General features: G+C 44.2%; 2 protein-coding genes across 22 annotated transcripts in view; one reads left to right on the top strand and one right to left on the bottom strand.

Annotated features, from left to right (window-relative positions):
• The first annotated feature begins 582 nt into the window (after positions 1-582).
• Positions 583-15319, top strand: padi2 (peptidyl arginine deiminase, type II). Of its 4 annotated transcripts, none has more exons than XM_077604113.1 (16): positions 583-1490; positions 4194-4365; positions 4443-4512; positions 4590-4651; positions 5508-5625; positions 5690-5839; positions 5914-6104; positions 7001-7104; positions 7191-7302; positions 7488-7595; positions 7902-8053; positions 8133-8280; positions 8362-8455; positions 8519-8598; positions 8670-8810; positions 14078-15319. In XM_077604113.1, the coding sequence occupies exons 1-16, from the start codon at positions 1360-1362 to the stop codon at positions 14309-14311; spliced, it is 2067 nt and encodes a 688-aa protein (XP_077460239.1). In that variant the 5' UTR covers positions 583-1359; the 3' UTR covers positions 14312-15319. The 4 variants fall into 4 exon arrangements, with proteins under 4 accessions (XP_077460239.1, XP_077460240.1, XP_077460241.1 ...); XM_077604114.1 differs by having other exon boundaries at positions 589-1490; positions 5914-6089; XM_077604115.1 differs by lacking the exon at positions 583-1490 and adding an exon at positions 2475-2915.
• rap1gapb (RAP1 GTPase activating protein b) overlaps positions 14349-16163 on the bottom strand; it is a 69020-nt gene continuing 67205 nt past the window's right edge. For 15 of the 18 annotated variants that reach the window (XM_077604099.1, XM_077604101.1, XM_077604109.1 and 12 more), the window contains one exon: positions 14349-15874. The gene's annotated coding sequence lies outside the window, so the exon portion shown is untranslated. The remainder of the gene's footprint in view (positions 15875-16163) is intronic. The other 3 variants (XR_013300794.1, XR_013300795.1, XR_013300796.1) reach the window with 3 other exon arrangements.

The following is a 16163-nucleotide window of genomic DNA, read 5'->3' as shown; positions in this document are numbered from 1 at the left end:
TGCCATACAGTGCTACCGCATCATTTATGATGAAAAAAAGAAGAAAACTGTGCAATCGTCATTAGGTCGCTTCTTTTGGCCAGTTTCTAATACATAAATCTCTCTCTCTCTACAGTACTGTACATATTCTCTCCATTTTATTAAATGTTTTTTTTTTTTCAGTACAAACCAATGCGTGTTACTTATACAAGCCTTAAACATACAAATGCACTTATATAAACCTTCAATATACTTATATCGGCCTTAAACATAAATTATAATACAAAATATAGCACTGAATCAACTTACAAACAAATTAAATTTATGAACAATCGCTCGGAACCAATTGCGTTGGTAAGTAGGGGAGCGTCTGTATTTCTACAGAAATTTCGTGTCAATGATTTGACAATTCAAGTTTAAATAAATAGAAAAGTTTTGGTAAAAATTTGGCCATTGGTAAAGAATGGGATTTTTTTCTCTTTTTTTAGCAAAATGCTACGTTTTACCAAAAATAAAGCACTGACCTCTTCTTAACTGTATCTAATTCTAAACTAACTCCATTAACAAGTACTGGTACTACAAGTGCTTGTGTTGGTATTTCAAAAGCAAGTACCAAAAAAAGTCATTTTCGGTAATACGTCCACTCTACGGCAGCAATCAATTTCTGCCAACTCTCCCAGTCCAAACGAATTGGACGTTTGTTGTATCAATGTCAGCCGAAGAGCCAGTGTATAAACTGCAAAAAAATGTGACCCCAAGAGGGAGCTCTTGGCTCAAATTGAACCTTCGATTTTTAAACGTCTGTATAGAACAAAAAAATAAAAAAAACAAAAAAAACAACAGACCATAATAGTTGTCGACGTACAAAATAAAAGTATGAAAGAGTTACTGACTATCAAAATGTATATAATATGTACAGTGGACACCTCACAAATAAGCGGATGATGGGCCTGAAAATGAATGAATTTTGGCTGAGTACACTGCATATTTTACCGAAGGGTGGGAGCAAATAATTAATTTAACTGAGAATCAGGAAGAAAGGAACAGATGATTTATGGGTATTGATCTTTAGAAAAGTTGGCCTCCTCTGAACCTTTCTTCCCAAGTTTTGTTGACTGTAAAGTCATGAAGATAAGCAATTTAACAACACAAATCAAAAATCAAAACCATTCCCTCAGAATTAAACCCATTAAAGCATCCAATTCATCTTCTGCCAAAAAATGAAGAAACCAAAATGAAAAAAAAGGTGTGCCTGGAGGGTATATAGTAGGGCTGGCTATGTGCTCCACCTTACTCATATTACAGCCTAGAAAAACCAGAGCACACAAAAGCAGTTAAGTCTGCAAAAAACAACAACAACTACAACTCCTGCTAGTAGCCATGTCTCTACAAATCTCTTCCACTAATAAACACGGAAGTTCAGAATATCAACGTACTCTTCGTCTGGATCCAGAAAGGCCCCAGAAAGTTCTTTATGTGCAAGGAACCACCTTGAAGGCGAACCTGGGCAGGTAAGCCACGGACGGGTGTGAAAGCAAATCACATGTTGAATTCAATGCCTGTCTGATGATTTCGATGTTTCCTTTTTTTCCTAGATATTTTGTTTATTTTAACAATACTCAAGTATTGTTTTATGTGTCTTGCGGCTGCTCATGCAAGCACAGAGATGCATTATTCCTATCTTCTGAGGTTCGATTGTGTAATATTAATCCGTTTGATGATCATACTCTGTGATTCATTATACTATGACCTACCATATTCATTATAATCATATTAAAATGTTTTTGTTATTCTAACAAAGTGGTGTTATCCTAACAAAATGACATCCGTCAGTGGTGTGAGGTAATTCAATTCCCGGAGCAAAATCCACAATGGCCACTTATTTGATTGGATGCCTTGATTCTTTTTAAATCTAAATTTAAAAATACAGATATATTTTAAGGGTTTTGGAGGAAAGTGTGTGTATTTTTATGAAATGATGAGGTTTATACAGTCATGACTAAATTTAAGCATAAGACACATTTCCAGGGTTAATCTTTAACTCTTAAAACATACCCATCCTTAACCTTTAAAGCAGGGGTAGGGAACCTATGGCTCAGTAGCCACATGTGGCTCTTTTGGTGGGTGCATATGGCTCCCAGATAACCTGTCAGTTAATATATGGAGTTCTGAACGCACCAATAGGTGCATCACTGTGGCATTGATGCTACATCTAGCGCCACTTTAATCATATTTCTTTAATTAGACGACTCTTTATGCATACAGTGATTAGTGACAGCGTAACAATGTTGTCAAAAGAATACAGAGTTTTTCTACTTTAAAAGGGGTAAAATGAGTTTAAAAAGTGCATATTTTCCATGTAGTATTTTAAATTATGATTATGGCTCTCAAGGAATAATATTTGCAAATATGAATTGTTTACGGCTCTCTCTGTCAAACAGGTTCCCGACCCCTGCTTTAAAGTGTCTTTTCTGACAACAAAAGGGACAATTAACAAATCGTTTATAAACAGCGCCATCTACTGGATATAGACAAAGTCCACCATCCAACTAATTTAAATAAACCACTGGACAGACACTAATATACACAAGTAAAGAGTAAATAAAACCTTTATGCATCTTAGTATCAGAGTATAGAGTAGTTTAGGAAATAAACAAAGTAGACTCAAGGTGAATGAGAGGGCAGTAGAATAAGCAATACTACTGTCACGTGACTAGCGTCCACTGCTTCGACCAATCGCATCCCGGGTTTTTAATCCTGGTTCGCTCCCACTATTGCGCGTCACTTTTTATTCTCGAGGGACTGCGTGTCTGGTTCAAGGTCCGAATTCACCTGACAGGAACAATGTTTCCCCCTCGGACTCTCAGACTTGATTATGACAAAAGTGTGAGGGTCGTTTGCGTGGTGGGCTCGGCGCTTCACGTGGCAGTCAACAGGTAGGTCTGGGGGAAAAAAAAGCACACCTGAAGTTATGTATAATGCGCATATTAGGTATTTAATTATGCATGTTACTGTGTTGTCCTCTGCATTCTGCATTACGTGGGATTTGTCATTTGTTTCATTCATTAAGTGCAAAATCTGCCAACAAACTACAACACCAGTGCTTAAATAACTCAAAACATTGAATATTGTTAAAAAATGAGGACATTATTTTCTGCTCATAGAACCTTAATGTCTTAAGTGACAATCATTTTGTTGTACAGATTTTGGGCTGCCTAATTCATCTAAAAATCAATTTCTGAGTAGGGAATTATTTTTTTCTGTTTTTGCATGTTGACACGGGAATGCGCAGTGACAAGTCAATACACACATGCTGCTGTGGCCCACAGAAAAACAGGCCGTCTATTGTTTCCCCTCAAACACCAGAGACTTTGTTGTCCTGCATAATCTCTGTCATCCAAACGGCAGCCGACGCAGCACATCCGAGTTGAGACCGGTTTACCAGGCAATTGCAAAATTAAATGGTTCACACACGTCCAGGGCCTTGGATTATTTTTCTCAAAGAGTTTAACCTGCCACAGGGGCTGCATGTCCAAGCAACTGGAAAAATGCTACAATCAAGTCGGGGCACGTTAAGTGTAGAATGTTCCGAATGGGGGCGATTTGCAGCTTCGGGATAAATGAGAGGAGATTGTGTTTTGGGATGAGAGCGTCTGTTGTTTAAACCATAGGCGTGGAGGGCCCAAATGCACCTTGAATCAGGTTAGGCAACAATGATGCCGGTTTAACATCCTTGTTTACTCTGGGCTTTATGGTCTCTTTGAAATGTGAAATATTAGCTGCTATGTCAACCACCTGCTATCTGTAGCAGTATACTCAGCAATGGTGCGAGACGAAAGCAAACAAAGACAAGAATACATTGAGGAAACCATGCAGGGATGGGAAAGGGTGCAGATGGGTGGAACATTTCACTAGTAAATGGGAAAAAAAACCAAATTCTTCACTTTCTCAGTTCGTTTTCTTTAATGGACCAAAATTAAACGTCATAATGGTGTTAACGCATGGATGTGAATGTCAATTGAACCAATCCATAAACCAGATTTGCTGTCTACGATGACAAGCACAACACAGTGTCGTAATGGTTCGAACCAAATTAGCTAGCGTGTCCATTTTGGTGAGTGTTGGACAAAATGACGGTCCTTTTGACATTTCCAAAATTTAAGAATCGATACTTTGAGTTGCAACTATCAAATTCTGTCAAATGTGTTTCACAGGAGTGCACCACCAAACTCGGCATTCTTCTCGGTGAAATGCACCCCCAACGTTCAGTACAGCATTGCCCCGCCTAGCCTGGCGACCTCTCACCTTTACCCCAACTCCTTGGATGGGAAGACAATGCTGCTAATCACCATGAGCAGGGCCAGCGAACATGAGAATGACAGCAAGGTAGCAGGACAGTAATGTGAGAAGGATGACGTTAACACTGTTATGTGTAAACCTGTTTTTTGTTTTTAATCTGCAAGCTGTCAGTCCGATACTATGGACAGGATAAAGAAGTGTTAAGCACTGCCATACTGCACCTGACAGCACTTGGTATGCCAAAAACAACCAACTCTTATGCAATGATAACACTATTGCGTGTCAATCAAATTAAATCATTTATGATGCAGAGATCTCTCTTGATGTCGATGCCGACCGAGATGGGGTTGTAGAGCGCAACAACCCTAATAAGGTGAGCTATATTAATAACTACAATCGGCGTCCAATCCATTTGAAATATTAGCGATTTCATTTTAATCTCAGGAGTCAAATCTTTATAATTACCAGTTGGGTAGAATGCAGCAACGATGCAAATCGTGTCATGATGTACACTGTGCGTGACAAAATGAATGTGCTGATTGATTTACAACTCTATAAATCCTTGTCATAAATAACTCACACCAGCCCCAAAAAAATGCAAATACAAGTTGTATATGTCGCATGCCTGACCAAACTAGGGAAAACAAGTGACTTATAGTCTGGCATACATAAAAACTCAGAATCTCTAAAAACAACACGACATTATCCACATAAGCATAGCCATCAATCAATACAGAGTCCATGTACCTAATAATTTTGCCAGTGAGTAAAAAGATCTCAAAATGCGTGTCGCAACATGATACATTGCGATGTGCACATATAGTATGTTACATCTCTCAACTATGCATCAGCTTGATTTATGTGTTACCTGAGGGAAATTACTGTAATTACTGCACACAGCACATTTTAAGAAAACTATATATATATAAATATATATAAATATATAAATATATAAATATATATATATATATATATATATATATATATATATATATAAATAAATATATATATATATATATATATATATAAATAAATATATATATATATATATATATATATATATATATATATATATATATATATATATATATATATATATATATATACATATACATATACACACACACACATTCTCAGAAATAGTACTATGTATAGATAGCTATTTATTGTCTGAAAATGCTGGAATAATCCAGGTGAGTAGGAGTAATACTGATGAATCTTCTTATCAGGGGTCTTGGAAGTGGGGTCCTAATGGGCATGGAGCCATCCTATTGGTCAACTGTGACTCGGAGCGACGTTATTTTAAAAAACTCGACACTGAGGTGGACTACATCTCCAAGTTGTCAGGTGAAGTAGAAACATCGTACTTGCCTTTTTGTAGTTTATGTCATGTTTTTGTTCTTCCCCGCAGATCTGCGTGACATGTCTGAGATGGTTCTGCGGACACGAGGCCCCGCCAAGCTTCCACCGGGCTACAAGCTCACTATGCACATTTCTCAGGGCCACGCGGAGAACGTCAGGGTTTACAGGCCCAGGCGTCACTCGTACGGCAATCTTCTGTGTGAGTAGAAAAAAACGCGCAGCGTTGTGAGTCACACTCACGTTGGATTTATCATCCGTGTTTCTGTATTTCAGCTGGAGTCTCGGGCGATTTTACACGAGTGTTGACCAGCCAGGTGCTGTCCGGGGAGGTCCCGTACCTTGGGGGTGTCGCCGAGATGAGCTTTTACGTGGAGGGTCTAGCATTTCCAGACAAGGACTTTGATGGCCACGTCTGTATCAACCTTAGCCTGCTGGAGCCCATTTGTGACGTGAGAAAATCTTTTGTGAGGAAAAAAGGTTGAAGCTGGAATGTTTTTTTTTTAATGATGAAATGAAACAAATCTGTTATATTGTTTGTCATTGCATACCTGTCAACCTCTGCCGATAACTGCCCTTATAAATGATTATTGATTCCCCTTACAAACCCCCAAAAAACCTTACAAACACCGTACGACTCGTACGGTGTTTGTAAGGTTGTTTGGGGGTTTGTAAGGGGAATCAATAATCATTTATAAGGGCAGTTATCGGCAGAGGTTGACAGGTATGTCATTGAAACATCCACCTAGACCAGGGGTCGGGAACCTTTTTGACAGAGAGAGCCCTAAACAATTCATATTTTCTAATGTTATTTCTTGAGAGCCATTCTCAGAATTGAAAAGTAAAAATACATGAAAATGTGTGATTTTTTTGTCATTTCACCACTTTTAAAGTACAAAAAGTCTCTGAATTCTTTTGACAACATTGTTATGCTGTTGCTAATAAATCAGTATCAATTATATTATGCACGGGACTCAGCTCTCTTACCAGTGATTTCCATATTTTACTTCACAGGTTAGTGAAGAGCCATATGCACCCATAGAAAGAGCCACATATGGCTCCCGAGCCATAGGTTCCCTACCCCTGACCTAGACAGTCACACATAAGATATTAAGAATCTTATGGACATTTTATATAAGCACACTATCTTATTTCATTCAAATAGTAAAAACAATGTCTATTTATACATTTCAACCTTTAAGGATAAATACAGGTAAAGTATCCACATGAATGCAAAGAAAATCTGCATTGGTAGTGTTATAGTGGAAAAGGTCCACTTTGTCTTTTTATTCTAATTATCAAATATAAATAATGCACTGCACTGATCAATAGTGGTATTTTTCTAACACCTACCTGTCAACAGGGTCTTCCCGAGACCCCAATTTTCACAGACAGTGTCATGTTCAGAGTGGCACCATGGATCATGACGCCAAACACTTTACGCCCGGTTGAGGTGTTTGTGTGCAGGTAAAAAAAGGTCTAAAATACTTATTCTTTTCTTGTCTTGCAAAAAGATGGCCGCATAAATCCCATTTTTCTCCTCTCCTGCGAAGCACATCAGATAACTTCGGCTTCCTGAAAGGGATGAAAAATCTGGTGGCAAACAGCGGCTACAAGCTCAACATCTGTCACGAATACATGAACAGAGGCGACCGCTGGATGCAAGTGAGATAACTGAATCTGCTGTTGTTTGTCTTTTTAGTTCATTCAGGTGTCAAAAGCCTAAAAAAAACAAAGCTGCCAGCTGGCTGGGAGAAATGCCAACAGAGATTTTATGTTCCTCTCGTGGCAGAATTCATAAACAAGGAAAATGTCAATTTAGTTTGTAAAATAAGGCTGTAATCCCCCAGGATGAGTTGGAATTTGGGTACATCGAAGCACCGCATCACCGCTTTCCCGTGGTCTTGGATTCGCCCAGAGATGGTCAACTTTCAGATTTTCCTTACGATGAACTACTGGTAAGTGACTTGGCTTCTTTCCTGATTGCACAATGTTGAATATTAAAGTTATTCTTTAGCATTAAATGAGATCCAACCCATTTGAAATGCTGGAATTGGCAGATAAATGTCACATTACATCCTATTTTTTTTTCATCCATGGTTTTCAGTCCATCATAAATAAATTCTGTAAAATTGACGGTTTAAGATGCTATAGTTTTTTTCCCCATGTACTTTACGATGTCCCCATTTTTTTTCTCAACGGTTGCCAGTATTTGATTCTAAATTTGACAATTACCAGTATAATCTTTGCAACCAATTCAACAGGGCCCCGACTTCGGCTACGTCACAAAAGTGGCCCTGAGAAAAGACGTGAGCAGTCTGGACTCATTCGGCAACCTGGAGGTCAGCCCTCCTGTCACGGTAAATGGGAAAGAGTATCCATTGGGAAGAATCATCATCGGTGTGGCATTTCCCACGTAGGCTCGTTTTGCATTGCTTTCATTTTGAGAATAGACACATAGGACACATTCTCATCTAAAAAAAAAAATTTTTTAGCGCCAGCAAAGGACGAAACATGACCCAAGTGGTTCAGGACTTCCTGTGGGCACAGAAGGTCCAAGAGCCCATCGCTTTGTTTTCTGACTGGCTGGTCGTCGGACACGTGGATGAATTCATGACTTTTGTTCCTGCACCAGACAGAAAGGTAAAACCAATATTTCTCCCAAATATTATTGGCAGTTCTGCTTAAGTCTGTGTTTGGGAGCAATTCTATTTTCTTTTTCAGGGATTTCGTCTGCTGCTGGCCAGTCCCGACGCTGGCTACAAGCTATTCCGAGGCCTAAAAAACAAAGGTCATGGACAAGCCAAACTCTTTGAAGGTAGGTCCCTCCTTTTGGTTAAGTTTGTTTTTGTTTTCAAGCAATGTAATCTTTCCTCCAAAGGGCGTGGTGACCAAAAGCCAGTCACGGTGGATGACATACTACAAAACGAAGCCTTTCAAGCCGAGAACAACTATGTTCAGGTGATTGTTTGAATTAGAAAATTACCGTAGAAAGTTGAGATGAGTGTTTCTTCTTCTTTTTTCGTAATCAGAGCTGCATCGACTGGAACCGTGACGTGCTGAAGCGCGAACTGGGTTTGGACGATGGGGACATCATCGACCTGCCCATCCTCTTCAAGTTAGAAGAGGACGTCGACCATGAGTCCCGAGCTGTGGCCTTCTACCCGGACATGGTATGGATTCATCATCATGTTATAACCATGAAGTTTGAGATTGTCGTGAAAAGTGTTTATGTATTTTGTTCAGTTATGTTATAACTACCGTATTGGCCCGAATATAAGACGATGTTTTCTTGCATTGCAATAAGACTGAAAAAGTGGGGGTCACCTTATTTTTGGAGTCTAGACATCGTACTCATTCACAACTCTAGATGACGCTAGATATGTTTCAAGTGAATCCTGAACGTAACTGTCAGGCCCCAGACGAGATTGGTGGCTGGTTGCGCCCGCCACCCAACCACAGGCCCTGCCTCTAATGACTCGAGGGCTGCCAGGTGTGAGTCATTAGCCAGTGAGGAGTATTTAAGGCCACCTTGAACAGGACCACGCTGCGGGATCGTCTGATCTGCTCACAGTGAGGTACCCGCTTGTATTTTCTCACCTGCCTTCATTGATATACGATCGCTTGTTTTGCTCCCAGGATTCCGACTACGCTCGGCCTCCACGACCACGGATACGCCTAACGACACGCCGACGCCGTCCCCTCTGGTGCCTGGCTTTTCACTTGGATCATTCTAATAAAGATTCGGGAACCAGACTCGCAGCCCTCGCCTGCTTTGGGGTCTTCACCCCCCGTTCATAACAGCACGATCCCGCCAACATGGACCCCGCGGGCGCAGGCCAGGCCCCCTCCGACCAAATTTCGCAGGTCGTGGAACAGCATACCCAAGCTATTGCGTACCTCTATTCTAAGGTATCGAGCATGGCTGATACCCTTGATGACATACGAGCACAACTCACTTCCTTGCCTCACTCACCAAGTGCACAGCTAACCCCCGCCGCTCCCCTGGTAACACCGATATCGCCGCCAGATGGACTTAAGGCCCCCCCACCCGCCCCCTACGGTGGAGATCTTGGCGCATGCCGGCGCTTCCTGGTTCAATGCCAGTTGGTGTTTGAACAACCAAGCCGTAACTACACCTCGGACCGAGCCAAGATCGCTTTCCTGATCGGCTGCCTTTGTGATGAGGCCCTAGCCTGGGCGAGCGCCGAATGGGAGCGGGGCTCCCACATTTGTACCTCCTACGACTTATTTACCGCAGAGATGCGAAAGATCTTCGACCACCCGGTGGGCGGCCGGGAGGCAGCCGGGCGCTTAAGAGCCCTCAGACAAGGCGTCCGGAGCGTCGCAAAATACTCGGTCGAATTCCGCATCTTAGCCGCCGAGAGTGCCTTTAATGACTCTGCCCTCCAGGACGCATTTCTGGAGGGGCTGAATGTGGAGATGCGGGAGGAGCTGGCGATCCGAGAGGAACCAGGGTCCCTCGACGCGCTCGTGGAATTGGCCATCCGGATCGACAGCCAACTAGAGAGACGACGAGGGCAGCGGCGAGGTGACTCGCAGGTGGGCGCCATGGTTGGACTTCGGCGCCTGCTTCCTGGTTCCCCCGCAGCGGCTGCGCCTCCTCCTCCTGTGGCGACGTCGGAACCCATGCAAATTGGTCACGCTGGAGCGTCCGGGGAGGAACGCTCGCGCGGCCGCCGGCAGGTCCTATGCTTCTATTGCGGCAAGGGGGGTCATCTCTCGCCATCATGCCCTGCCCGCCCGGTAAAAGCAAGGGCTCACCAGTAGGAAGGGAGGTCATGGTGAGCCTGGCCGTGGGGGAAGCCTCCCGTCGATTTGTTTTACCAGCATCTCTTTCCTGGGGGGGAAGAGATACCAACACCACGGCCTTGATCGACTGCGGTGCGGACGAGAGTTTTATCGACCGCTCCGTGGCCGCTAAGCTGGGCATCAGGACTCGGGTTATAGAGAGACCCCTAAGTATTACGGCACTGGATGGGCGTACCCTAGGCAGAGTGGAGCGACGGACGGACCCTGTTCTACTCCGCCTATCCGGCAATCACCAGGAGATGGCGTGCTTCTACCTCTTGGACTGCCCGGAGGCGTCTATTGTTCTGGGCCTACCATGGTTAAGAGAGCACAATCCGGTGATCGACTGGGGGGGACCCAACGTGGTAGCCTGGAGCCCGGCATGCCATACCAAGTGCCTCCAGGCAGCCCACGTACCCCCAGTGTCACCGCCGAGGAGGGATGCCCCTGACCTAGCAACAGTGCCCGAGTGCTATCGGGACCTTTCACGGGTGTTTAGCGAGGACCAGGCCTCAGCACTCCCCCCACATCGCCCTTACGACTGTGCCATTGACTTATTGCCTGGTGCTTCCCTTCCTAGGCGCCGGATCTATAACATCTCCAGGCCGGAGCGGGAGGCACTGGATAACTACATCTCCCAAGCGCTGGCATCTGGACAGATTCGCCCTTCCTCCTCCCCCGTCGGGGCGGGGTTTTTTTTTGTCGACAAGAAGGACGGCTCGCTGCGCCCCTGTGTCGACTACCGAGGCCTGAATGAGATCACGGTCAGGAACGCGTACCCGTTGCCACTCATCGACTCGGCTTTTACCCCGCTACATGGTGCTTGCATTTTTACGAAATTAGACCTCCGTAATGCGTACCATCTGGTCCGAATTCGGGAGGGGGACGAATGGAAGACGGCCTTTTCCACCCCCCAGGGACATTTCGAATATCTGGTAATGCCCTTTGGGCTCCGCAATGCCCCGGGAGTGTTCCAGTCCTTGATCAATGATGTCCTCCGGGACATGCTAAACCGATTTGTATTTGTTTACCTGGATGACATCTTGATTTTTTCACGAAGCCTCGAGGAGCATGTGCAGCATGTGCGCCAGGTGTTGCAACGTCTCCTCGAGAACCGCCTATTCGCCAAGGCTGAGAAGTGCGAATTTCACGTCTCGGAGACCACCTTTCTGGGGTACGTGGTGGCCGCCGGGGAGATGCGGATGGATGCCAAGAAGGTGGAGGCTGTTACTCAGTGGCCCAGGCCCACGGGGAGAAGGGAGTTGCAACGTTTTTTGGGGTTCGCTAACTTCTACAGACGTTTCATCAGGAACTATAGCCGCATCGCCGCACCCCTCACAGCACTTACATCCACGAAACTCCCGTTTTGTTGGTCTGACGCAGCGGAGGCGGCGTTCAGTTACCTGAAGTCCCGTTTCACCGTTGCTCCTGTCCTCTCCCACCCCGACCCTAAGTTGCAGTTCCAGGTGGAGGTCGACGCCTCGGAGGTGGGGGTCGGCGCTGTCCTCTCCCAGCGCAAACAGGCGGATGGGAAGATGCACCCCTGCGCCTTCTTTTCCCGTAGGCTGTCTCCAGCTGAACGCAACTACGGCATTGGGGACAGGGAACTGCTCGCGGTGAAGATGGCCCTGGAGGAATGGCGACACCACCTCGAGGGGGCTAGCCAGCCGTTCACGGTTCTGACGGACCACAAGAACCTGGAATATCTCTGGTCGGCCCGGAGGCTAAACCCTCGCCAGGCCCGGTGGACCATGTTTTTCAGTAGATTTAATTTCACGCTTACCTATATCCCGGGTTCCTGCCCGCCACATCCTCGACAGGGACCTCATCAGGGACTTCCACCGGGAACACCCGGGGGCCCTTCGTCGCGGGCCAGGTGGCCCGCGTAGGGGGGGAGGTACTGTCAGGCCCCAGACGAGATTGGTGGCTGGTTGCGCCCGCCACCCAACCACAGGCCCTGCCTCTAATGACTCGAGGGCTGCCAGGTGTGAGTCATTAGCCAGTGAGGAGTATTTAAGGCCACCTTGAACAGGACCACGCTGCGGGATCGTCTGATCTGCTCACAGTGAGGTACCCGCTTGTATTTTCTCACCTGCCTTCATTGATATACGATCGCTTGTTTTGCTCCCAGGATTCCGACTACGCTCGGCCTCCACGACCACGGATACGCCTAACGACACGCCGACGCCGTCCCCTCTGGTGCCTGGCTTTTCACTTGGATCATTCTAATAAAGATTCGGGAACCAGACTCGCAGCCCTCGCCTGCTTTGGGGTCTTCACCCCCCGTTCATAACAGTAACTCCCTAAGTCAGAGCAAAGCCCTGTCACAAAGAAGACTAAGAAGAAAAAATGAAAAAACAGCTCTAAGAAAGAAAAGAGAGAAAAATAACAGGAGTGATAAATGGAGAAAGATAGCAACAATCTGGAGAGAAATGGGTCGAAGATGAGCCAAGTTAACCGGCAGCTGAGGAGAAGTTATGATTCAAACTTCAAGATGTTGGCGATAAATGAGCCAGCCTTCAAACAATTGCAAAAATATGGTGTCACAGACTGTAATGTACGGAGATGGAGCCAAACAACATGGCTTAAATGCTCTCAGTCAGAGAAAAGCTTTCCGTGGTCTCAGGGCAGCCTCTTCCAAGAGCTCGACAGGAAGGTGTGAGCGCGAGAAACGAAAGGACTGGATCAGATTGGCAATGCTGATCAGAGACCTGTGGTTTTGACATGCCAACATCTGTCACTGTAGTACACAAGAAAGGTGAGAAATTTGTTCTTATAGAATCCACTGCAAATAAGAGGTCAGTCAGTCAGTCACTCACTCACTCACTCACGTTAGCCTGCCTTGCAGACGGAACCAAACTCCCTCCGAATGGTATTTTAAAACGTAAGACATTAGCTAAGGAGGCCCTGCTAGCTGGCACTATTGTATGGCCCAGGAAAAGGGCTGGATGGAAACCGAGCTTGTAGTGGACGGGCTCAAGGTTGTGCGGGGCAGACTCAGAAAAAAAGACATGCTGATGTCTGTATGCATTTTGTGGACACTGATCCAGTCAAAAAACAAGTGGAGACGATGACCAGCAACTTAGTGATTATGACAAAAGAAATACAGAGTGGCTCCTGTCTGGGAATGACACTGACTAGAAAAAAAAGATTCTGGTGCCCCCGGTCCGTTTGCTCTGTGAGTGGATCTTACACTCATGGGATGCAGTTTGCCCAAAGATCATCATCCACGGCTTTAAAAAAATGTTGCATATCAAACGCCTCAGACAGCAGTGAAGATGACGTGCTATGGGAGGAGCCACAGGATGGGAGTGACAACAGTGACACTGAACTCAGCGAAGCAGAGGATGTTTGTGAGGACTAATGGTCTGACATGCCAGATCTCCGCTTTAAATCAATTTGCATTATTTTATTCCAATGTTTTCCCTTTTCAGATTTATTTCAAGACTCTCGAATATATTCTTGGAATGGGTTCAGATGTACTGCATAATTATTTTCAGGATAAAAATTAAATGTGGTGTTCTAAAAGTCTTTTTTTGTAAAAGAGGGGGTCGTCTTATATTCGGGGCAATACGGTATGTCCTTGACTGTGTTGTGTTTCTGCCCGGTAATACCTTTTTCCTTTCAGGTGAACATGATTGTGCTGGGGAAAAACCTGGGCATCCCCAAACCATTTGGCCCAAAGGTGAACGGTCGCTGCGCCTTGGAGGCGGAGATGTGCTCCCTCATGGAGGGTCTGGGTCTCAACTGCACCTTCATCGACGACTTTGCCTCTTATCACCGGCTTCTGGGCGAGGTCCACTGTGGCTCCAATGTGCGCAGAGAAGCGTTTGACTTCAAGTGGTGGGAACTGGATATGTGAATTGATCCTAGGGCTGGGAAACATCACCTTGACGCTCTTAAACGTCATTAAACATCTGTCTTTATTTACACTCAAGTTGCAAGGCAAAACTCTATTTACAAGCAAGTCTTTTTCACAAGCTGACAAGAACAGAAATATACAATCATTTGAACACACGGCGCAGGCTAGACGCATGGATGTGCCATTATTGTTGTGCCACATGGAGGCGCAAGCCATCTACGCTTCAATTGGGAACTTTCCGCATCAAGTCAAATTCCAAAGTGGGAATGAAGAATTCCATATGTGCCTTGCGTGTTACATTCAGGAACCTCTGAAAAACCGAGCGCTCACATCACGCGACACAATCGTCGGTAAAGGCAACCTAAACAGGAGTCACAGTGTAGTTCCAAAAAATACTTGACAAAAACAAAGGGGGGGATTGCCTACAGAAAGACATTTGTGCATATATTTGCTCTCCAAATAGAACACTGCCTTCCAATAGTAAGATGTCTGCAACTAAGAGAAAGTTACAGCAGCATTACAACGACATGGAACAACAAGTGATATGATTTCCAGAGAAAGCATATGCCTCTCAAAAATGGATGTTCTCTAATAGCAAAGCCTGGATTTTAGCCAAACTGCAACGTACTCTTGTGCGGGCACGTAACTTAGTATGCCTTAACATATTATGATTTGATTTCAAATATCTTTAGTGTTAAAAAACTATATAAAAGCAAAAAAGAAGGGCTCCTTAAAAGTCAAATTTGACAATTTTTAGACCAAAACACTTCTTTTGATGGAATGTCTAACATACATATTCTGCAAACACACAAAAAATGCCATTTTACTGTAAGTTACGATTTTTCAATGACTGTTGACGTATTTGTGAACGGAGAGTGTACTGGAAGGATGACGAAAAATGCTCAAATAGCTTCCCATATGTCGCAAACATTTGACACAGAGTAAAAGGAAATCCACTTTGTACTGTGTACTGCACGCAAAACTAAATAAAATGGGAATCACAACTAACATGGCACCAGACTTGTTTTTTGTCAAGACTGTCACCACGCACAGTAGAACTCACACAACAAACACAAACAGTTGAAAATGCTTTGTTGCTGGTCGAGGTACTCCAGTTTTTTTTTTAATTGTCTACATAGAGAAAATGGTGTACCTTTTTTATGGACGTGTTGATTTGTATTAAATGCTTGTGGTGTCTTTCAATCCTGTAGGAAGCCAATGTGATGAATGCTGTTGATTCCTCAGATGAATGTAATACAAATGAGCCACACTGCCGCTCTACAGGCCAACAAATGAAGCATTCTGTTAAAAAAAATGACCGTCTTTCAGTTTCTCTCAGCCCAAAATGTTTAAGACCTTCAAAAACCAGGATGAGGTGGCTCACTGACACAGCGGTACAACCTCCAAAGTTTTTTGGGGAGCAGGAACGACGAGGACCTGACGTTATGTCCTCAAAGCTTGTGGATTGGATCCGAGCGGAACACTTCCAGAAAAGTTCATCGGGGCTCATCCATTTCGGTCGGTCGAGGAGCCATCGATGCATGATAACTTCACAAAGAAATTCTGCCAAAAAAGTACAACTTTTTGCACTGGTAGGGTGTATTTGAGCAGTTTTCCTCGTAAATAACCATTAAAGTATTGTTTACTTGGGTTATATTTCTTGGATGATCTACATTTTCAGGTTGGGGAAACTGAAGTAATTAAATATTTGACATTTAGACAATGCATTTTCATTCAAGTTCACCCAAAACATATTTCAGAAAGACAGAAATCTCTCAGGACCACCACTTTCAAAAAATAATCAGTTCTACAAGAGCTTATGAAGAAATATTATCTGAGCGAGGGAGTCACA

The sequence above is a fragment of the Stigmatopora argus genome, chromosome 6 (assembly GCF_051989625.1).
Source record: "Stigmatopora argus isolate UIUO_Sarg chromosome 6, RoL_Sarg_1.0, whole genome shotgun sequence".
Lineage (NCBI taxonomy): Eukaryota > Metazoa > Chordata > Actinopteri > Syngnathiformes > Syngnathidae > Stigmatopora > Stigmatopora argus.
Note: the sequence above shows the minus strand (reverse complement) of the source record. Positions and strands in the feature narration are given on the sequence as shown.